This window comes from Oncorhynchus mykiss, chromosome 7 (assembly GCF_057628025.1).
Source record: "Oncorhynchus mykiss isolate SJ-2025 chromosome 7, ASM5762802v1, whole genome shotgun sequence".
In the NCBI taxonomy this organism is placed as follows: Eukaryota; Metazoa; Chordata; class Actinopteri; order Salmoniformes; family Salmonidae; genus Oncorhynchus; species Oncorhynchus mykiss.
Genome location: NC_143028.1, coordinates 68,844,872 through 68,867,929, shown reverse-complemented (window position 1 = coordinate 68,867,929; position 23,058 = coordinate 68,844,872). Strand labels below are relative to the sequence as shown.

The window sequence follows — 23,058 nt, the reverse complement described above, 5'->3', positions numbered from 1 at the left end:
GGACCTCCACATCCGGCTTCTTCACCACAGACCACGTGTAACCACGCCAGCCCAGGACCTCCACATCCGGCTTCTTCACCACAGACCACGTGTAACCACGCCAGCCCAGGACCTCCACATCCGGCTTCTTCACCACAGACCACGTGTAACCACGCCAGCCCAGGACCTCCACATCCGGCTTCTTCACCACAGACCACGTGTAACCACGCCAGCCCAGGACCTTCACATCCGGCTTCTTCACCACAGACCACGTGTAACCACGCCAGCCCAGGACCTCCACATCCGGCTTCTTCACCACAGACCATGTGTAACCACGCCCGCCCAGGACCTCCACATCTGGCTTCTTCACCTGTGGGATCATCTGACACCAGCCACCTGGAGCGCTGAGTTTGCACAACTGAAAAATGTCTGCCCAAACTATCACAAACCATTTCAGGGAAGCTCATCTGCGTGCTCATCGTCCTCACCAGTGTCTTGACCTGACTGCGGTTCAGCGTCCATCACCGACTTCAGTGAGTAAATGCTCACCCCTGATGGCCACAGGCACGCTGGGAGAAGTGTGCTCTTCACGGATGAATCCTGGTTTCAACTGTACCGGGTAAATAGCAGACAGTGTGTTTGGCGTCGTTTGGACGAACGGTTTGCTGATGTCAATGTTGTGAACAAAGTGCCCCATGGTGGCGGTGGGGTTATGGTATGGACAGGCATTTTATTGATGGCAATTTAAATGCGTAGATATACCGTGACGAGATCCTGAGGCCCATTGTCGTGCCCATCATCAGCTCATGTTTCAGCATCATAACGCAGGGCCCCATGTCGCAAGGATCTGTACACAATTCTTGGAAGCTGAAAATGTCCCAGTTCTTCCATGTTCTGCATACTCAACATTGAGCCTGTTTGGTATGCTCTGTATTGATGTGTACGACAGCGTGTTCCAGTTCCCGCCATTTTCCAGTAACTTCACACAGACATTGAAGAGGAGTGGAACAACATTCTACAGGCCACAATCAACAGCCTGATGAAACTCTATGCGAAGGAGATGCAGTTGGAAAATGGTGGTCACACCAGATAGCGACTGGTTTTCTGATCTAATGAATTTATTTCAATTGACTCATTTCCTTATTTGAACTGTAACTCAGTAAAATCTTAGAAATTGTTGCATGTTGTGCTTATATTTTGTTCAGTATACTATGGGGTTGTCAGATTTTTTTTATTCATTACTTGTTTTGGTTACAGAGGGAAAGTAAATGTGGACTGTTCCAGCATCTTCCAAGTGCGCCTCGGCAGAAATATTTGTTTGTGTTCCGTAGATACATTTTTTACTGTGTTGTATACTCGTGCACTTTGCATGTGTTTTGACTATACTGTCCAGTGTAGCGAAGCTAACTTTTACCATAGCTATGTCTGTGTACTATGTAATGCATCTTAACCCTTTCAAATCCACCCACCCCAAAAATGCATTAACCCTTTGAGGTCCTTCCCTCACACTCTGGTGTCAAGGGTCTGCATGTTGTGTCTTACTATAAGTGTCTGAGTCAAATTCTGATTTAAGGAGACTTGCTTGACTGGGTTGAATATGGTCCCTCTTGTCACTTTGGTTTACAGGCTTTAGGACTAGGGGATATGTCTTGTGTGTGTGTGTAGACAAAACCGACCGACCAGACGGGAGACAGTCCAAGGCCATTAGCGAATAAATATACCTGTTTCAGAGGACATGTGGACAAACACACACACACACACACACACACACACACACACACACACACTTCACTCCACCTCTCCCCATCCTTCTCCAGATGCACATTGCTAGTGAGTCATGGAAGGTTTCCGTAAAGCAGCTTTCTCTCCTTTTCTTTCTGTTGATGACAATTCCTCTCTCTCCACCAGGCTGCGGGGCGAACGAGGGGGCTTTGTTAACCGAATTGATACCCTAAATTCTTCCCGCTGTGAGATAGAAACCTTTTGGATAGATTAAGCGAGAGAAAAGGAGAGAGGAGGAAGGGGGGGGGTAGCGAGGAGTGAGGATAATGATGTGTCGATTTACTGTCCTTGTCTACTGTAGCGCTTGGTAAGGGATGGATTTGAGGGAAGGGGAAGAGAGGGAGGGAGGGAGAAGAGAGCAAGAGGGAGGGGGGAGAGAGGGGTGGGGGAGGAGTGAGAGGCAAGGAAGGGGCAGAGAGGGAGAGCGAGAGGGGGAGAGAGGGGCAGAGAGGGAGAGAGAGAGGGGGGCAGAGAGTGGCAGAGGGAGAGCGAGAAAGGGGCAGAGAGCAAGAGAGGCAGAGAGAGAGAAGAAAAAAGTAGAAAAGGGAGAATAAAGGGATATCGACGCAACGCAAGCCATGCTGCATCAATTTCGACAGATGGAGAGAGGAAGCGTTATCTGTTCTCTTCTGGATCAATCAGATGATGCAGTGATACGATTTTAGATTACACCACCATTTACACACTCGCTCTGTGTGTGTGTGTGCAAGTGTGTGTTGCCAGTGTTAAACACACACTGATGACACCTTCAATTCTAGCCTTCCTCGTGTAGCAACCTCTTAGTCCTCATAGCGTGTTGCGCGCACACAAACACACTCACACCGTCAAGGGTATGTTATGACTGATTTGAGAGAGGCTGATTTGATATGAGTAGTGAGGTTGGTGACCTCTACCCTCTAGGCTGAATGTTTTAATGTGTCAGTGGTTCAGCTCGCAACCCAAGTAGCAGGTTGGAATTAGACCCCTGACTGAGTGGATTGGAGAATCAGTTGAGGAGACGCACAGACACACGCACTCAAACAGTACTTTGACATGCAGATACACACACAACTGACCCCAAAACATTGTCCCTTTCCTCTGTCTTTCTGTCACACAACATTTGGTTATGCTGATGCTGTTAGCTTATATATACACAAATATTAGACACTGTTATATCACTGCTACAACTCATCTAACCTCTCTCTCTCCTTCTTCCACTCTCTCCCCCTCTCCCTCCCTCTCTCTAACTCTCTCCCTCCCTCTCTCTAACTCTCCCCCTCCCTCCCCTCTCTCTCTCCCCCTCGCTCTCTCCATCCCTCCCCTTCTCTCTCTCCCTCCCACCCCCTCTGCCTCCCCCTCCCCCTCCCTCCTTCCTTCCCTCGCCCCTCCCTCTTTCCCTCCCTCCCTTCCCCTCTTGTGTCCCTCCCTCCATCCCCCTCTTCTCTCTCAACTCTTCTCTGAAATGAAATGAACAAAGAACAGTAACACTCACAAAAGTTTGAAAGGAGTAGAGGTTTCAAATGTCATTATTGCAATGATGTACAAATAGTTAAAGTACAAAAGGGTTGTATTTACAATGGTGTTTGTTCTTCACCGGTTGCAAATCTGGCTGCTGTGATGGAACACTGTGGTATTTCACCCAATAGATTTGTTTTCAAATTCTTTGTGGGTCCGTGAAATTTGAGGGAAATATATATGTCTAGTAAGGTCGTACATTTGGCAGGAGGTCAGGAAGTGCAGCTCAGTTTCCACTTCATCTTCTCTTGAGAGCCAGGTCTGCCTACGGCGGTCTCTCTCAATAGCAAGGCTATGCTCACTGATTCTCTACATAGTCAAAGCTTTCCTCAATTTTGGGCCAGTCACAGTGGTCAGGTATTCTGCCACTGTGTACTCTCTGTTTATGGACAAATATAATTCCAGTTTGCTCTGTTATTTGGTTAATTCTTTCCCATGTGTAATTTTTTTCAAACTCTTCTCGCTCCTCTCTCGCTCCCCTCTCTCTCTGCCCCTCTTGCTCCCACTCTCGCGCTCTCCCCTGCTCGCTCTCTCTCTCTCTCTCTCTCTCTCTCTCTCTCTCTCTCTCTCTCTCTCTCTCTCTCTCTCTCCTGCTCTCTCTCTCTCCCCCCTGCTCTCTCTCTCTCCCCCCTGCTCTCTCTCTCTCTCTCTCCCCTGCTCTCTCTCTCTCCCCCCTGCTCTCTCTCTCTCTCTCTCTCTCCCCCTGCTCTCTCTCTCCCCCCTGCTCTCTCTCTTCCCCCTGCTCTCTCTCTCCCCCCTGCTCTCTCTCTCTCCCCCCTGCTCTCTCTCTCTCCCCCCTGCTCTCTCTCTCTCCCCCCTGCTCTCTCTCTCTCCCCCCTGCTCTCTCTCTCTCCCCCCTGCTCTCTCTCTCCCCCCTGCTCTCTCTCTTCCCCCCTGCTCTCTCTCTTCCCCCCTGCTCTCTCTCTTCCCCCCTGCTCTCTCTCTTCCCCCTGCTCTCTCTTCCCCCTGCTCTCTCTCTCTCCCCCCTGCTCTCTCTTCCCCCTGCTCTCTCTCTCTCCCCCCTGCTCTCTCTCTCTCCCCCCTGCTCGCTCTCTCTCCCCCCTGCTCTCTCTCTCTCCCCCCTGCTCTCTCTCTCTCCCCCCTGCTCTTTCTCTCTCCCCCCTGCTCTCTCTCTCTCCCCCCTGCTCTCTCTCCCCCTCTCTCTCTCCCCGATGCTCTCTCCCCCGCTCTTTCTCTCCCCCCTGCTCTCTCTCTCTCCCCCTGCTCTCTCCCCCGCTCTTTCTCTCTCTCTCCCCCCTGCTCTCTCTCTCTCTTCCCCGGCTCTCTATCTCTCCCACGCTCTCTCTCCTGCTCTCTTTCTCTCAGCCTCTCCAGATCGATGACAACTTTTGCGGCCAGGACTTTAACCAGCCGCTGGGTGGGACCAGCACCATAGAAGGAATACCGCTCTTCATCGACAAGGAGGACGGCATGACCTCGGTGGCCGCTTACGATTACCACGGCAACACCGTGGCCTTCACAGGCACACGCAACGGCAGAATGAAGAAGGTAAGAAATAAGAGATCTATCGTTTTTTTTCTAGCAATGAAGAATGCATGCTGTTGGAGCTGGGTTTTTGTTCATGCCAGTTTGTTTCGCCCCTGCTTTATTGTGGACGGTGCTGCTGACTTGTGTGTGGACCTGGCCTACCATCTGGACTGCAGATGGAAAGGGATGTACATCTCCAGTCTACTGCATTAGCCTATGCTCTGTGGACCTTCAGGCATTCCCACAGTCTTGGCACATTCACAGGAGGTTGCCCCACTGTGTATGGTTAGGTATTATCAAAATTCTGATTCCGCCTAACTTTTATGGCTGTGTCCTATGGTTGGGCGATATATCAATTTAGATTCATTTCAATGTTTTTGCGTGATATTCCAAATGCCTTTATCTCAAGAATCTCAGTTTTGTTATTTTTTGTTTTTACGAGCATTTATGTCCGCTTGTTCCCATTTACACCAGGGATCTATATTTAATGAAGTGATGCACTCCTCCACCCTAACAATGGGAGTCGTTGTCCCTAAGCGGGAAGACAGGCGACAAGCTTATGTCCAAAATTTGCCCATAGACACGCATTGGACTTATTTTTTACAGATTTGAGCAAAAATGAAACCTTTTGCTTCGCCTCTTCCTCTATGGTTTACACACTGTAAAAAGGCTGTCCTGCTCCTCTTCTCTCTACCTAACTCCCCCTCACAGTCCCTTCAGTTTGGCTGCTCAGCCTACCTTAGTCATCCCTCACCCATCATAGCCTTGCCATTCCCAACCATTCAGAGCGTTTGGAAATGCGTATCTGGACACTGCACCCGCCCGCCCACTCAGCTTAGTCTTATCGTCGTCCGTAGGGAGAAGACGCATCTTTCTGAGGACTTTTTATTGTCAACGGTAACATGAAGGTCTGAATGTTGTGCATGCATCCAAATAACCACAACAAGATTCCAAGTCATTTGGATTACCAAACTCCATATAAACATCTTCAAAGGAAACAGCTGTGTGTATGTGTGTGTGTTGTGGTGAATATTAAGAGTACAGTGATGGGCCTCAACATCATGTTCTAACCAGACAGCACTATAGAGGGAGGAACCAAACCAGTCCGTTAGAAGTATATAGCGGGTGGGAGCATTCACAGCCAACTGCTCAGACTGGTGAGGGCATTCACAGCCGACTGCTCAGACTGGTGAGGGCATTCACAGCCGACTGCTCAGACTGGTGAGGGCATTCACAGCCGACTGCTCAGACTGGTGAGGGCATTCACAGCCGACTGCTCAGACTGGTGAGGGCATTCACAGCCGACTGCTCAGACTGGTGAGGGCATTCACAGCCGACTGCTCAGACTGGTGAGGGCATACCAGCCAACCGTTTTTATGTGGTCCTTCTAGCTGGATTTAATTACCAACTATTTTTTACATGTCATTTCTCCGGATTTAGAGACCAATAGTTTTTACACACATGCTCTCCACAGCCGATGTGATTAAGACCATTTAAAACAGGTCAACATTCACAAGGCCTCAGAGCCAGACTGATTACCAGGACGTGTACTGCGAGCATGCGCTGACCAACAGGCAAGTGTCTTCACTGACATTTTCAACCTCTCCCTGACCGAGTCTGTAATTCCAACATGTTTTAAGCAGACCACCATAGTGCCTGTGCCCAATAACACTAAGGTAACCTGCCTAATTGACTACCGACTCGTAGCACTCACGTCTGTAGCCATGAAGTGCTTTTAAAGGCTGGTCATGGCTCACATCAACACCATTATCCCAGAAACACGCTAATCCTCAACACAATATTACTCCCCCTGAATCTTTGGTGATCATCCTAAGAGCGTGGTGGTTATTGTTGTTGGTGGTGTTGTTTGTTTTGTCTCAGTATTAGTACCTACGCAGTGTATGTTGACTGTGGATTGTGTTTGGTAAGTGTTCATGATGGTTTGTCATACACATTTGTGTTTGTGTGTGTTTGTAGTCTAAGGACAGAGCTCTTGGGGTAGATAGGAGCTCATTGTAATTCACCAAGTTACCTTGTCTGTTCTTCTGAAGGCCTGTCTGTCATTGATTCACCATTATGAATGTATAATCGTGTGTCTACGTGTTTGCATTTTGAAATCTTTGTATCTGAGTGTGTGTGTGTGTGTGTGTGTGTGTGACGTCTCTGTGTGTAGAAAGAGAGAGCTAAGCTGTTATTACATACGTGTGTTTGTGTGCTTGTACATCTGTGTCAAGACAAAAAAAGATAACTAGGTTTTAAGAAGGTTACTTTTGCTATTTGATTTAGAATTTTAAGACCCATTGAAGTATCAAAAACAAATTGGATTCAACATTTTATTTGGCCTAACTGCTATTAATTATCCCATAAAAACACATTGAATAACAGACATGGACCTTAGGTTTTTTTAATAAACACAACACATATTAGTAGCCACGTCACCAAATACAATACTTTTCTCTACTAGTTCTCCATCATGCACTGTTATACCGGCATGCACATGGTTGGCATGAGTGTTTCTCTGTGTGTGTGGGCTTGTGTGTTTCTGTGTGTGTGTGGGCTTGTGTGTTTCTCTGTGTGTGTGGGCTTGTGTGTTTCTCTGTGTGTGGGCTTGTGTGTTTCTCTGTGTGTGTGGGCTTGTGTGTTTCTCTGTGTGTGTCCTGTGTTGTTCAGTTGGTAGAGCATGGAGCTTTTAGCACCATGGTTGTGACGTTGTGGATTGGATTCCCACGGGGGACCAGTAAGGAGTTGTTTGCTCTTTCTCTGTGTAAGAGCGTCTACTAAATGACTCAAATGTAAATGTGTCATCTCCCAGATCAACTAGGCCCAACTCAGCATACTTGGAAAGAGACGGTGAATAGAGGAGGAGATGATGATGGAGGGAGGGAGGATGAGAGAGAGAGAGAGAGGAGGTAGAGAGAATGACGAGGGAGATGGTGAATAGAGGAGGAGATGATGATGGAGGGAGGGAGGATGAGAGAGAGAGGAGGTAGAGAGAATGACGAGGGAGAGGGTGAATAGAGGAGGAGATGATGATGGAGGGAGGGAGGATGAGAGAGAGAGGAGGTAGAGAGAATGACGAGGGAGAGGGTGAATAGAGGAGGAGATGATGATGAGGGAGGGAGGATGAGAGAGAGAGGAGGTAGAGAGAATGACGAGGGAGATGGTGAATAGAGGAGGAGATGATGATGGAGAGAGGGAGGATGAGAGAGAGAGGAGTTAGAGAGAATGACGAGGGAGATGGTGAATAGAGGAGGAGATGATGATGGAGAGAGGGAGGATGAGAGAGAGAGGAGTTAGAGAGAATGACGAGGGAGAGGAGGTAGAGAGAATGACGAGGGAGAGGAGGTAGAGAGAATGACGAGGGAGAGGAGGTAGAGAGAATGACGAGGGAGAGGAGGTAGAGAGAATGACGAGGGAGAGGAGGTAGAGAGAATGACGAGGGAGAGGAGGTAGAGAGAATGACGAGGGAGAGGAGGTAGAGAGAATGACGAGGGAGAGGAGGTAGAGAGAATGACGAGGGAGAGGAGGTAGAGAGAATGACGAGGGAGAGGAGGTAGAGAGAATGACGAGGGAGAGGAGGCAGAGAGAATGACGAGGGAGAGGAGGCAGAGAGAATGACGAGGGAGAGGAGGCAGAGAGAATGACGAGGGAGAGGAGGTAGAGAGAATGACGAGGGAGAGGAGGTAGAGAGAATGACGAGGGAGAGGAGGTAGAGAGAATGACGAGGGAGAGGAGGTAGAGAGAATGACGAGGGAGAGGAGGTAGAGAGAATGACGAGGGAGAGGAGGTAGAGAGAATGACGAGGGAGAGGAGGTAGAGAGAATGACGAGGGAGAGGAGGTAGAGAGAATGACGAGGGAGAGGAGGTAGAGAGAATGACGAGGGAGAGGAGGTAGAGAGAATGACGAGGGAGAACAGTGGATTAGCAACGTGCGGTGGAAGCTCTTTTTGATGGATCTGTTGAAATGTGAAGTGGGGGAAAGGCTCTGGCTTGTCCCCAAGCACACACTCTCTGTGTGTGTGTGTGTGTGTGTGTGTGTGTGTGTGTGTGTGTGTGTGTGTTTCGTTGTATGCATTAGGTTCCACCATGAATGTTAGTCTGTCAGTGTGTCATGCTTTTGTGTTTCACAATATAAGTTTAGCTTGTACATACATAAGGGAGCTGTGTGTGTGTGTGTGTGTGTGTGTGTGTGTATGTGTGTGTGTGTGTGAGAGAGTTTAGCTTGTACAGACATAAGGGAGCTGTTTGTGTGTGTGTGTGAGAGAGTTTAGCTTGTACAGACATAAGGGAGCTGTTTGTGTGTTTGGGAGAGATGGAGCGAGACAGAGAGAAAGAGAGAGGTGGAAAGGGAAATAGGGAGAGATGGTAAGAAAGGCTGTTGAATGGATGGATGGATCAGTCTGTCTTTGGGGACCAAACTCCCTGTAGCGATTCCCTCTCCCAGCTGTAGAGAGAGAACGAAAGAGTGAGTGAAAGAGAGAGTTAGAGGAGGGAGGGGTAATAGAAAAGGGAGAGACAAAGTGGGTGTGCATGTTTTATGTTGTATCTGTAACCTCATTTGTCAGTCTCATGATTGTCCCATGGTCTCCACCATTTCCTTTTAACACAACCCTCTCTTTCTCTGAAGGATTCTGTTGCTAATTAGTTTAGTATCAAACCTCTGTCTCCCTTTACTTCCTTCTCCTTCCCTACCTCTCTCCCCCTCCCTCCCTCCTTTCTCTCTCTCACCTTCTCCTTTCTCTCTCCTTCCTCTCTCCCGCTCTCCTACCTCTCTCCATCTCCCCCGCTCTCCTTCCTCTCCCCCCCCACCTTCCTCTCTCTCTCCCCCCCTCTCTCCCTCTCCTTCCTCTCTCTCGCTCCCTCTCCCTCTCCCCCTCCCTCCTTCCTCTCATTCTCCCCCTCCCTCCTTCCTCTCGTTCTCCCCCTTTCCTACCCTCTCTCTCGCTCCCCCTCCCTCCTACCTCTCTCTCGCTCCCCCTCCCTCCTACCTCTCTCTCGCTCCCCCCTCCCTCCTACCTCTCTCTCCCCCTCCCTCCTACCTCTCTCTCCCCCTCCCTCCTTCCTCTCTCCTCTCTCTCCCTCTCCTTCCTCTCTCTCCCCCTCTCCTTCCTCTCTCTCTCCCCCTCTCCTTCCTCTCTCTCCCCCTTTCCTTCCTCTCTCTCTCCCCCTCTCCTTCCGCTCTCTCCCCCTACCCTACCGCTCCCCCTCTCCTTCCTTTCTCTCGCTCCCCCTCCCTCCTACCTCTCTCCCGCCCCTCTCCCTCCTACCTCTCTCCCTCCCCTCTCCCTCCTTCTTCTCTCCCTCCCCGCCCCTCCTTCTCTCCCTCGCCCCCTCTCTCCTTCCGCTCCCTCCTTTCCCTCCATCCCTCCCCTAGTCCTCCCTATCGACATATCCCATCCCACCCCACCCTGGTATGACCATAGCGTTAGCAATTGTCAGCTGTTTCACCAGAGGGGGTACAACGCTCCCATCTGCTCTCTGGCCACTGTGCCAGGAGGTGCCAGGAGGTGCCAGGCATGCCAGACACAGGTTGTCCTACTGAAGGGTTTCCCACATGCCCCACCACACACTCAGAGGGTCCTCTGACTCTGACATAGAAACCACAGAAGATTTATTGGAGTGGAAAGTGGAGGGGACATTTAGTTGTTTTTCATTCTATCCTGACGTAGGCATCATTAATGAACAGTCCAAAGTCTAAATGTTCTGAAGTGTTAGCTATTGAACTGGACCAGCACGGTCTTGATAGGAAATTGATTTGCTTACCCTGCAGTTAAATGGTTAGTCTTTCAAATATTCCACGTTTGTGTAGTCTTCTTGGCCACGTTGGCATGGTACACGGTCGTTGGTATTCCAGAGTGACGGGTGTATCCATGAGCACTGTGTGTGTCAGAGGCTAATTGACTGATCATTGTTGTCCTACAGGCACGTAATGATTTGTGTGTGTGTCAATCTGGCATTGTGTTTAAGCGTACAGTGTGTCTTTCTGTGTGTCAGAGACTTGGCAGACTGACATCAACCCCCCACACTCTCGCCACAGGCATGGTAATGATGGGACCGACCCCGCCTGGCAACTAAACCCCCCTATCTCTCGCTCTCTTTCTCTCTCTCCTCTCTCTCTATCTCTGTCTCTCTTTCTCTCTCTTTTAAGGGTAAGCTGCAGATGGGACCCAGCCTCCTGTGATAGCTAGAGGGAGGGAGAGATGGAAGAGAGGGAGGGAGAGATGGAAGAGAGGGAGGGAGAGATGGAAGAGAGGGAGGGAGAGATGGAAGAGAGGGAGGAAGAGAGGGAGGGAGAGATGGAAGAGAGGGAGGGAGAGATGGAAGAGAGGGAGGGAGAGATGGAAGAGGGGGAGGGAGAGATGGAAGAGGGGGAGGGAGAGATGGAAGAGGGGGAGGGAGAGATGGAAGAGAGGGAGGGAGAGATGGAAGAGAGGGAGGGAGAGAGGGAGGGAGAGATGGAAGGAGGAAGAGAGGGAGCGAGAGATGGAAGAGAGGGAGGGAGAGAGGGAGGGAGAGATGGAAGGAGGAAGAGAGGGAGCGAGAGATGGAAGTAGGAAGAGAGGGAGGGAGAGATGGAAGAGAGGGAGGGAGAGATGGAAGAGAGGGAGGAAGAGAGGGAGGGAGAGATGGAAGAGAGGGAGGGAGAGATGGAAGAGGGGGAGGGAGAGATGGAAGAGGGGGAGGGAGAGATGGAAGAGGGGGAGGGAGAGATGGAAGAGGGGGAGGGAGAGATGGAAGAGGGGGAGGGAGAGATGGAAGAGAGGGAGGGAGAGATGGAAGAGAGGGAGGGAGAGAGGGAGGGAGAGATGGAAGGAGGAAGAGAGGGAGCGAGAGATGGAAGTAGGAAGAGAGGGAGGGAGAGATGGAAGGAGGAAGAGAGAGATGGAAGGAGGAAGAGAGAGGGAGAGATGGAAGGAGGAATAGAGGGAGGTAGAGATGGAATGGAGGAGAATGGAAGGAGCAAGAAAGGGAGGGAGAAATGGAAGAGGGAGGGAGAAATGGAAGAGGGAGGGAGAGAGGGAGGGAGATGGAAGAGAGGGAGGGAAAGATGGAAGAGAGGGAGGGAGAGATGGGTGAGATGGAAGGAGGAAGAGAGGGAGGGATAGATGGAAGGAGGAAGAGAGGGAGGGAGAGATGGAAGGAGGAAGTGAGGGAGCGAGAGATGGAAGGAGGAATAGAGGGAGGTAGAGATGGAATGAGGGAGTGATGGAAGGAGGAAGAAAGGGAGGGAGAAATGGAAGAGGGAGGGAGCGAGAGATGGAAGGAGGAAGAGAGGGAGCGAGAGATGGAAGGAGGAAGAGAGGGAGCGAGAGATGGAAGCAGGAAGAGAGGGAGCTAGAGATGGGAGGAAGAGAGGGAGCGAGAGATGGGAGGAAGAGAGGGAGCGAGAGATGGGAGGAAGAGAGGGAGCGAGAGATGGGAGGAAGAGAGGGAGCGAGAGATGGGAGGAAGAGAGGGAGCGAGAGATGGGAGGAAGAGAGGGAGCGAGAGATGGGAGGAAGAGAGGGAGCGAGAGATGGGAGGAAGAAGAGAGGGAGGGAGAGATGGGAGGAAGAAGAGAGGGAGGGAGAGATGGGAGGAAGAAGAGAGGGAGGGAGAGATGGAAGGAGGAAGAGAGGGAGGGAGAGATGGAAGGATGAAGAGAGAGAGGGAGAGATGGAAGGATGAAGAGAGAGAGGGAGAGATGGAAGGAGGAAGAAAGAGATGGAAGGAGGAAGAGAGAGATGGAAGAGAGAGGGAGAGATGGAAGGAGGAAGAAAGGGAGGGAGAAATGGAAGAGGGAGGGAGAGATGGAAGGAGGAAGAAATGGAAGAGGGAGGGAGAGATGGAAGGAAGGAGGAAGAGAGGGAGGGAAAGATGGAAGAGAGGGAGGGAAAGATGGGAGGGAGAGATGGGAGAGATGGAAGGAGGAAGAGAGGGAGGGAGAGATGGAAGGAGGAAGAGAGGGAGGGAGAGATGGGAGGAAGAGAGGGAGCGAGAGATGGGAGGAAGAAAGGGAGCGAGAGATGGGAGGAAGAAAGAGAACGAGAGATGGGAGGAAGAAAGAGAACGAGAGATGGAAGGAGGAATAGAGGGAGGTAGAGATGGAATGAGGGAGAGATGGAAGGAGGAAGAAAGGGAGGGAGAAATGGAAGAGGGAGGGAGGGAGAGATGGAAGGAAGGAGGAAGAGAGGGAGGGAGGGAGATGGAAGAGAGGGAGGGAGATGGAAGAGAGGGAGGGAGATGGAAGAGAGGGAGGGAAAGATGGAAGGAGGAAGAGAGGGAGCGAGAGATGGAAGGAGGAAGAGAGGGAGCGAGAGATGGAAGGAGGAAGAGAGGGAGGGAGCGAGAGATGGAAGGAGGAAGAGAGGGAGGGAGCGAGAGATGGAAGGAGGAAGAGAGGGAGCGAGAGATGGAAGGAGGAAGAGAGGGAGCGAGAGATGGAAGGAGGAAGAGAGGGAGGGAGAGATGGAAGGAGGAAGAGAGGGAGGGAAGAGAGGGAGAGATGGAAGAAAGGGAGGGAGAAATGGAAGAGGGAGGGAGAGATGGGAGGAAGAAAGGGAGGGAGAAATGGAAGAGGGAGCGAGAGATGGAAGAGAGGGAGGGGAGAGATGGAAGGAAGGAGGAGGAGAGGGAGGGGAGAGACTGAAGGAGAGGGCAGGATCAAGACTGTTAAGGGCAGTGGGATGGATAGAAAGACAGAGGGAGGGAAGGAATACAACAAAAAGACATGGACAGATGGACCGAGACAGACAGTAGTATAGTAGAAGGATGGTGTGTGTGGACTGTCCAGTCCTTTTCTCCTGGGTGGAGGAGGCATACTGAGAGAGAGGTCTGCTGGCCAGCCTGGCAAACAGACGGGGCCCAAACCAGACCCAATGACATGGATAACACACACACTGTCAAAGATAGACACACACACCGGTAGTCCATCTGTGTATAGGGAGGGTCATTTCAACACATTGTTTTGGGAGTGAATAGGTTTACTGTCATCCTGATTTATTTAAAATGCTCAGCTTCCCATCACTCTTTCTCTTTCCCTCCCTCTATATTACCAGCTGTTCTCTCCCTCTCCCATTCCGTCTATATCACTAGCTGTTCTCTCCCTCTCTCCCATTCCCTCTATATCACTAGCTGTTCTCTCCGTCTCTCCCATTCCGTCTATATCACTAGCTGTTCTCTCCCATTTCCTCTATATCACTAGCTGTTCTCTCACTCTCTCCCATTCTCACTAAATCACTAGCTGTTCTCTCCCTCTCTCCCATTCCCTCTAAATCACTAGCTGTTCTCTCACTCTCTCCCATTCCCTCTATATCACTAGCTGTTCTCTCACTCTCTCCCATTCCGTCTATATCACTAGCTGTTCTCTCACTCTCTCCCATTCCGTCTATATCACTAGCTGTTCTCTCCCTCTCTCCCATTCCGTCTATATCACTAGCTGTTCTCTCCCTCTCTCCCATTCCCTCTATATCACTAGCTGTTCTCTCCTTCTCTCCCATTCCGTCTACATCACTAGCTGTTATCTCCCTCTCTCCCATTCCGTCTATATCACTAGCTGTTCTCTCCCTCTCTCCCATTCCGTCTATATCACTAGCTGTTCTCTCACTCTCTCCCATTCCGTCTATATCACTAGCTGTTCTCTCCCTCGCTCCCATTCCGTCTATATCACTAGCTGTTCTCTCCCTCTCTCCCATTCCCTCTATATCACTAGCTGTTCTCTCCCTCTCTCCCATTCCCTCTATATCACTAGCTGTTCTCTCCCTCTCTCCCATTCCCTCTATATCACTAGCTGTTCTCTCCCTCTCTCCCATTCCCTCTATATCACTAGCTGTTCTCTCACTCTCTTCCATTCCCTCTAAATCACTAGCTGTTATCTCACTCTCTCCCATTCCCTCTAAATCACCAGCTGTTATCTCACTCTCTCCCATTCCCTCTAAATCACTAGCTGTTCTCTCACTCTCTTCCATTCCCTCTAAATCACTAGCTGTTCTCTCACTCTCTCCCATTCCCTCTATATCACTAGCTGTTCTCTCCCTCTCTCCCATTCCCTCTATATCACTAGCTGTTCTCTCCCTCTCTCCCATTCCCTCTATATCACTAGCTGTTCTCTCCCTCTCTCCCATTCCCTCTATATCACTAGCTGTTCTCTCCCTCTCTCCCATTCCGTCTATATCACTAGCTGTTCTCTCCCTCTCTCCCATTCCCTCTATATCACTAGCTGTTCTCTCCCTCTCTCCCATTCCCTCTATATCACTAGCTGTTCTCTCCCTCTCACCCATTCCCTCTATATCACCAGCTGTTCTCTCCCTCTCACCTGTAATGTTTGTTAACATATGGCCTGATTTGGTACAGCACGCCTACAATCTTTTAGATTACATTCACAGAAAACGTGTTGTTAAAGTCTGTGTATATGTGAATGTGTGTTTGTGTGCATTTGTTTTTTCTTGTGTCTGTTCTTCCATTGGCAGTGTGTGAGCAGATGCATGAGATGTTGCAATTCTCAGTTCAGAAAGAGTGATGGATGGACAGATGCGAGAGAAGGGCATGATCAGTATCAACTGCATCAAATTATCAGGAAGTATTCTATTATAGTTTTGTTAAGATTATCATTATTATGATATACAAGTGATTGACATTACAGGGTCAAACCTATAGCACTAGGCTGGCCTGCTTACGCTGACCAAATTTCGCTGGTAAGTTGCTTGAACTGTGCTGGAATGGACTATGTGATAAAGAAAATATTCAAGGCAGCACAGTGCAGTTTACACTGCCCTGTAGTCTAAGTGGGGCACTGTATTGGCCTGCCGCCGATACAGGCTGAGCTAGAACCGAACTAGGAAGTGAAGCCTGGCCAATCTCTTATGTTTCACACTGCTAATGCTCCAAGCCATCACAGCTGCACTCCAGGAACTATGTGTGTGAGAGTCTGTGTGTGTTTGCGTGTGTGTACCTGTGTTTGTCTGCCTGTGTGTGTATTGATGAAGCATGTGGCTTTTAATTAGCTCAAATCAGTAATGCCCAGGTATGCTACAGTGTGTTGGATGGGCAGCCTGCCTGTCTTCTTCTGAACTAACAAAGAACGTAAGAAAGGACATTGTTCCCTGAAGACTAAAAAATAAGAGGGATATAATGGCTGGTTTCATTCACACACCTTAAACACTATGGTAGGTTCTCACACCGTGAGAACTGCTGTGGGAGTGTCTGCATGTGTCTGCTAATATTGGTGTGTGTGTGCGTGCGTGTCTCCACTGTATGTTAGAAGGTGCCTCTGCTCACACCAGCTCATTGATGGCCCGAGCTTAGTAGCACACAGACAAAGCCTATTCTTAAAAGAGGAGTGAACGTCTTAGTTATTCCAGTGACTCTTCTCTTCTCTCTTGTTCTCTTTCTCTCTTTCCCCTGAGTCTGGCTCCAAAGCTTTCTCTGAAGAAATAGCTTGCTCTCTCTCCTGCTCTCTCTCCCCTACACACTCTCTCTTTGTCCTGCTCTCCCTCTCTCGCTCGCGCTCCCTCTCTCTCGCTCGCGCTCCCCCTCTCTCGCGTGCTTTCTCTATCTCACGCGTGCTCTCTCTATCTCACGCGTGCTCTCTCTCTATCTTACGCGTGCTCTCTCTCTTTCTCACGCGTGCTCTTTCTATCTCACGCGTGCTCTTTCTATCTCACGCGTGCTCTCTCTCTTTCTCACGCGTGCTCTCTCTATCTCACGCGTGCTCTCTCTCTATCTCATGCGTGCTCTCTCTCTATCTCATGCGTGCTCTCTCTCTATCTCATGCGTGCTCTCTCTCTATCTCACGCGTGCTCTCTCTCTATCTCACGCGTGCTCTCTCTCTATCTCACGCGTGCTCTCTCTCTATCTCACGCCTGCTCTCTCTATCTCACGCCTGCTCTCTCTCTATCTCACGCCTGCTCTCTCTCTATCTCACGCCTGCTCTCTCGAACATGCGATCTCTCCACTCTCTCTCTCGATCGCTCTCTCCTGCTCTGATCAAAGAGTTCCCTGTGTGTCAGATAATAGGCAGAGGGAGAGCCGAGTGGATTTTGCAATGAGATGCAGCTAGTGCCCTCAATTTTCCTCTCATTTAGTTTAATTAAGGACAAGGCTGACTGACACACAGCTAGGTACATATGAATACACACTCGCACACAAAGACACACACAGGCACGCACATACATGTGTTCACATGCAGGTATACACACGCATGCATGCACGCACACACACGGAGACACACACACACACACATAGTGCTAGGCCCAGTGGTAGGTGCGAGGGATTGGAGACAGTAATGAGGGATCTCTTAACAGACTTTAACAGTACTGGTTCGGGATGGTTAGGGACATTGGAAGCTCTCATTAAACCACTGTCTCACACCCCTTCTTATGTCACACTAATATACCCTACCTTCTAGACCGTAACCATTAGTCATTCTATGACAAATGGTCATAGAATATGTCTAGATTTAACGACTTTTGGTTGCTAGTTGTGGCACTCGTTTTTTTAGGTCCTTGTAGCTTGAAATGATTGAATTTTACAACAAGGTCAAAGATTTGGTTTATTTGTCTGTGAAGGGCCCAAACTATAAAAACATGTTTTAAAAGTATCTTTAAAGTGTCTTTGTTCCTTTTGATGTGCTTGGCATTGCATTGGGGGAGCATTGGACTTTTATCGTTGGCAGGTGTTGGTACTTTGGGCATTTTATTGGCACACTTGAAGGTCTTGTGGTGCTCTCAGTATGGTGGTAGTCTTACTGTCCTGCCGTACCTTTGACCGGTGCCAACTAGAGATGACAGAATGCCAAACACACACACACACCACACACACACACACACACCTCTTTTGAACCACTGTTACTAGGGCTTGTGTGCGATACACTCAGTCCTCTCATTTCCCTAATAGGTTATTACTTTATGTAGCCACAGCAACCCTGATAGGTTATTACTTTATGTAGCCACAGCAACCCTGATAGGTTATTACTTTATGTAGCCACAGCAACCCTGATAAGTTATTACTTTACTTAGCCACATCAACCCTGATAGGTTATTACTTTACTTAGCCACAGCAACCCTGATAGGTTATTACTTTACGTAGCCACAGCAACCCTGATAGGTTATTACTTTATGTAGCCACAGCAACCCTGATAGGTTATTACTTTATGTAGCCACATCAACCCTGATAGGTTATTACTTTACTTAGCCACATCAACCCTAATAGGTTATTACTTTACTTAGCCACAGCAACCCTAATAGGTTATTACTTTATGTAGCCACATAAACCCTGATAGGTTATTACTTTATGTAGCCACATCAACCCTGATAGGTTATTACTTTACTTAGCCACATCAACCCTAATAGGTTATTACTTTACTTAGCCACAGCAACCCTAATAGGTTATTACTTTATGTAGCCACATAAACCCTGATAGGTTATTACTTTATGTAGCCACATCAACCCTGATAGGTTATTACTTTACTTAGCCACATCAACCCTAATAGGTTATTACTTTACTTAGCCACAGCAACCCTAATAGGTTATTACTTTATGTAGCCACATCAACCCTGATAGGTTATTACTTTATGTAGCCACATCAACCCTGATAGGTTATTACTTTACTTAGCCACAGCAACCCTAATAGGTTATTACTTTACTTAGCCACAGCAACCCTAATAGGTTATTACTTTATGTAGCCACAGCAACCCTAATAGGTTATTACTTTATGTAGCCACATCAACCCTGATAAGTTATTACTTTACTTAGCCACATCAACCCTGATAGGTTATTACTTTACTTAGCCACATCAACCCTAATAGGTTATTACTTTACTTAGCCACAGCAACCCTAATAGGTTATTACTGTATGTAGCCACATAAACCCTGATAGGTTATTACTTTATGTAGCCACAGAAACCCTGATAGGTTATTACTTTACTTAGCCACAGCAACCCTGATAGGTTATTACTTTATGTAGTTACAGCAACCCTGATAGGTTATTACTTTACGTAGCCACAGCAACCCTGATAGGTTATTACTTTACTTAGCCACATCAACCCTGATAGGTTATTACTTTACTTAGCCACATCAACCCTGATAGGTTATTACTTTATGTAGCCACATCAACCCTGATAGGTTATTACTTTACTTAGCCACATCAACCCTAATAGGTTATTACTTTACTTAGCCACATCAACCCTAATAGGTTATTACTTTACTTAGCCACATCAACCCTAATAGGTTATTACTTTACTTAGCCACAGCAACCCTAATAGGTTATTACTTTACTTAGCCACAGCAACCCTAATAGGTTATTACTTTACTTAGCCACAGCAACCCTAATAGGTTATTACTTTATGTAGCCACATCAACCCTGATAGGTTATTACTTTACTTAGCCACATCAACCCTAATAGGTTATTACTTTACTTAGCCACAGCAACCCTAATAGGTTATTACTTTATGTAGCCACATAAACCCTGATAGGTTATTACTTTATGTAGCCACATCAACCCTGATAGGTTATTACTTTACGTAGCCACAGCAACCCTAATAGGTTATTACTTTACTTAGCCACATCAACCCTAATAGGTTATTACTTTACTTAGCCACATCAACCCTAATAGGTTATTACTTTACTTAGCCACAGCAACCCTAATAGGTTATTACTTTACTTAGCCACAGCAACCCTAATAGGTTATTACTTTATGTAGCCACATCAACCCTGATAGGTTATTACTTTATGTAGCCACATCAACCCTGATAGGTTATTACTTTACTTAGCCACAGCAACCCTAATAGGTTATTACTTTACTTAGCCACAGCAACCCTAATAGGTTATTACTTTATGTAGCCACATAAACCCTGATAGGTTATTACTTTATGTAGCCACAGCAACCCTGATAGGTTATTACTTTACTTAGCCACAGCAACCCTGATAGGTTATTACTTTATGTAGTTACAGCAACCCTGATAGGTTATTACTTTACTTAGCCACAGCAACCCTAATAGGTTATTACTTTACTTAGCCACATCAACCCTGATAGGTTATTACTTTATGTAGCCACATCAACCCTGATAGGTTATTACTTTATGTAGCCACATCAACCCTGATAGGTAATTACTTTACTTAGCCACATCAACCCTAATAGGTTATTACTTTACTTAGCCACAGCAACCCTAATAGGTTATTACTTTATGTAGCCACATCAACCCTGATAGGTTATTACTTTATGTAGCCACATCAACCCTGATAGGTTATTACTTTACTTAGCCACAGCAACCCTAATAGGTTATTACTTTACTTAGCCACAGCAACCCTAATAGGTTATTACTTTATGTAGCCACATCAACCCTGATAAGTTATTACTTTACTTAGCCACATCAACCCTGATAGGTTATTACTTTACTTAGCCACATCAACCCTAATAGGTTATTACTTAACTTAGCCACAGCAACCCTAATAGGTTATTACTTTATGTAGCCACATAAACCCTGATAGGTTATTACTTTACTTAGCCACAGCAACCCTAATAGGTTATTACTTTACTTAGCCACATCAACCCTGATAGGTTATTACTTTACTTAGCCACATCAACCCTGATAGGTTATTACTTTACCTAGCCACAGCAACCCTAATAGGTTATTACTTTACTTAGCCACATCAACCCTGATAGGTTATTACTTTACTTAGCCACATCAACCCTGATAGGTTATTACTTTACTTAGCCACAGCAACCCTGATAGGTTATTACTTTACTTAGCCACAGCAACCCTGATAGGTTATTACTTTATGTAGCCACAGCAACCCTGATAAGTTATTACTTTACTTAGCCACATCAACCCTAATAGGTTATTACTTTACTTAGCCACAGCAACCCTGATAAGTTATTACTTTCCCTAGCCACAGCAACCCTGATAAGTTATTACTTTACTTAGCCACAGCAACCCTGATAAGTTATTACTTTACCTAGCCACAGCAACCCTGATAAGTTATTACTTTACCTAGCCACAGCAACCCTGATAAGTTATTACTTTACCTAGCCACAGCAACCCTGATAGGTTATTACTTTACTTAGCCACAGCAACCCTGATAAGTTATTACTTTACGTAGCCACAGCAACCTGATAGGTTATTACTTTACTTAGCCACATCAACCCTGATAGGTTATTACTTTACTTAGCCACATCAACCCTGATAGGTTATTACTTTACCTAGCCACAGCAACCCTAATAGGTTATTACTTTACTTAGCCACATCAACCCTGATAGGTTATTACTTTACTTAGCCACATCAACCCTGATAGGTTATTACTTTACTTAGCCACAGCAACCCTGATAGGTTATTACTTTACTTAGCCACAGCAACCCTGATAGGTTATTACTTTACTTAGCCACAGCAACCCTGATAGGTTATTACTTTATGTAGCCACAGCAACCCTGATAAGTTATTACTTTACTTAGCCACATCAACCCTAATAGGTTATTACTTTACTTAGCCACAGCAACCCTGATAGGTTATTACTTTATGTAGCCACAGCAACCCTGATAAGTTATTACTTTACGTAGCCACATCAACCCTGATAGGTTATTACTTTACGTAGCCACAGCAACCCTGATAGGTTATTACTTTATGTAGCCACATCAACCCTGATAGGTTATTACTTTACTTAGCCACATCAACCCTAATAGGTTATTACTTTACTTAGCCACAGCAACCCTAATAGGTTATTACTTTATGTAATCACATCAACCCTGATAGGTTATTACTTTACTTAGCCACATCAACCCTAATAGGTTATTACTTTACTTAGCCACAGCAACCCTAATAGGTTATTACTTTACTTAGCCACAGCAACCCTAATAGGTTATTACTTTATGTAGCCAAATAAACCCTGATAGGTTATTACTTTATGTAGCCACATCAACCCTGATAGGTTATTACTTTACTTAGCCACATCAACCCTAATAGGTTATTACTTTACTTAGCCACAGCAACCCTAATAGGTTATTACTTTATGTAGCCACATAAACCCTGATAGGTTATTACTTTATGTAGCCACATCAACCCTGATAGGTAATTACTTTACTTAGCCACATCAACCCTAATAGGTTATTACTTTACTTAGCCACAGCAACCCTAATAGGTTATTACTTTATGTAGCCACATCAACCCTGATAGGTTATTACTTTATGTAGCCACATCAACCCTGATAGGTTATTACTTTACTTAGCCACAGCAACCCTAATAGGTTATTACTTTATGTAGCCACATCAACCCTGATAAGTTATTACTTTACTTAGCCACATCAACCCTGATAGGTTATTACTTTACTTAGCCACATCAACCCTAATAGGTTATTACTTAACTTAGCCACAGCAACCCTAATAGGTTATTACTTTATGTAGCCACATAAACCCTGATAGGTTATTACTTTACGTAGCCACAGCAACCCTGATAGGTTATTACTTTACTTAGCCACATCAACCCTGATAGGTTATTACTTTACTTAGCCACATCAACCCTGATAGGTTATTACTTTACCTAGCCACAGCAACCCTAATAGGTTATTACTTTACTTAGCCACATCAACCCTGATAGGTTATTACTTTACTTAGCCACATCAACCCTGATAGGTTATTACTTTACTTAGCCACAGCAACCCTGATAGGTTATTACTTTACTTAGCCACAGCAACCCTGATAGGTTATTACTTTATGTAGCCACAGCAACCCTGATAAGTTATTACTTTACTTAGCCACATCAACCCTAATAGGTTATTACTTTACTTAGCCACAGCAACCCTGATAAGTTATTACTTTCCCTAGCCACAGCAACCCTGATAAGTTATTACTTTACTTAGCCACAGCAACCCTGATAAGTTATTACTTTACCTAGCCACAGCAACCCTGATAAGTTATTACTTTACCTAGCCACAGCAACCCTGATGAGTTATTACTTTACCTAGCCACAGCAACCCTGATAAGTTATTACTTTACCTAGCCACAGCAACCCTGATAGGTTATTACTTTACTTAGCCACAGCAACCCTGATAAGTTATTACTTTACTTAGCCACAGCAACCCTGATAAGTTATTACTTTACTTAGCCACAGCAACCCTGATAAGTTATTACTTTACTTAGCCACAGCAACCCTGATAGGTTATTACTTTACTTAGCCACAGCAACCCTGATAAGTTATTACTTTACGTAGCCACATCAACCCTGATAGGTTATTACTTTACTTAGCCACAGCAACCCTAATAGGTTATTACTTTATGTAGCCACATCAACCCTGATAGGTTATTACTTTATGTAGCCACATCAACCCTGATAGGTTATTACTTTACTTAGC

The 23,058-nt window shown here is 46.8% G+C and overlaps 1 protein-coding gene across 2 annotated transcripts in view; it reads left to right on the top strand.

Moving 5' to 3' along the window:
- The window catches only part of LOC110528476 (plexin-A1), a 417,662-nt gene that overhangs the window by 111,071 nt on the left and 283,533 nt on the right, over positions 1-23,058 (top strand). For both annotated transcript variants that reach the window (XM_021610568.3, XM_036984053.2), the window contains exon 3: positions 4,582-4,764. In XM_021610568.3, the coding sequence (XP_021466243.2) occupies positions 4,582-4,764 (183 nt within the window). The remainder of the gene's footprint in view (positions 1-4,581; positions 4,765-23,058) is intronic.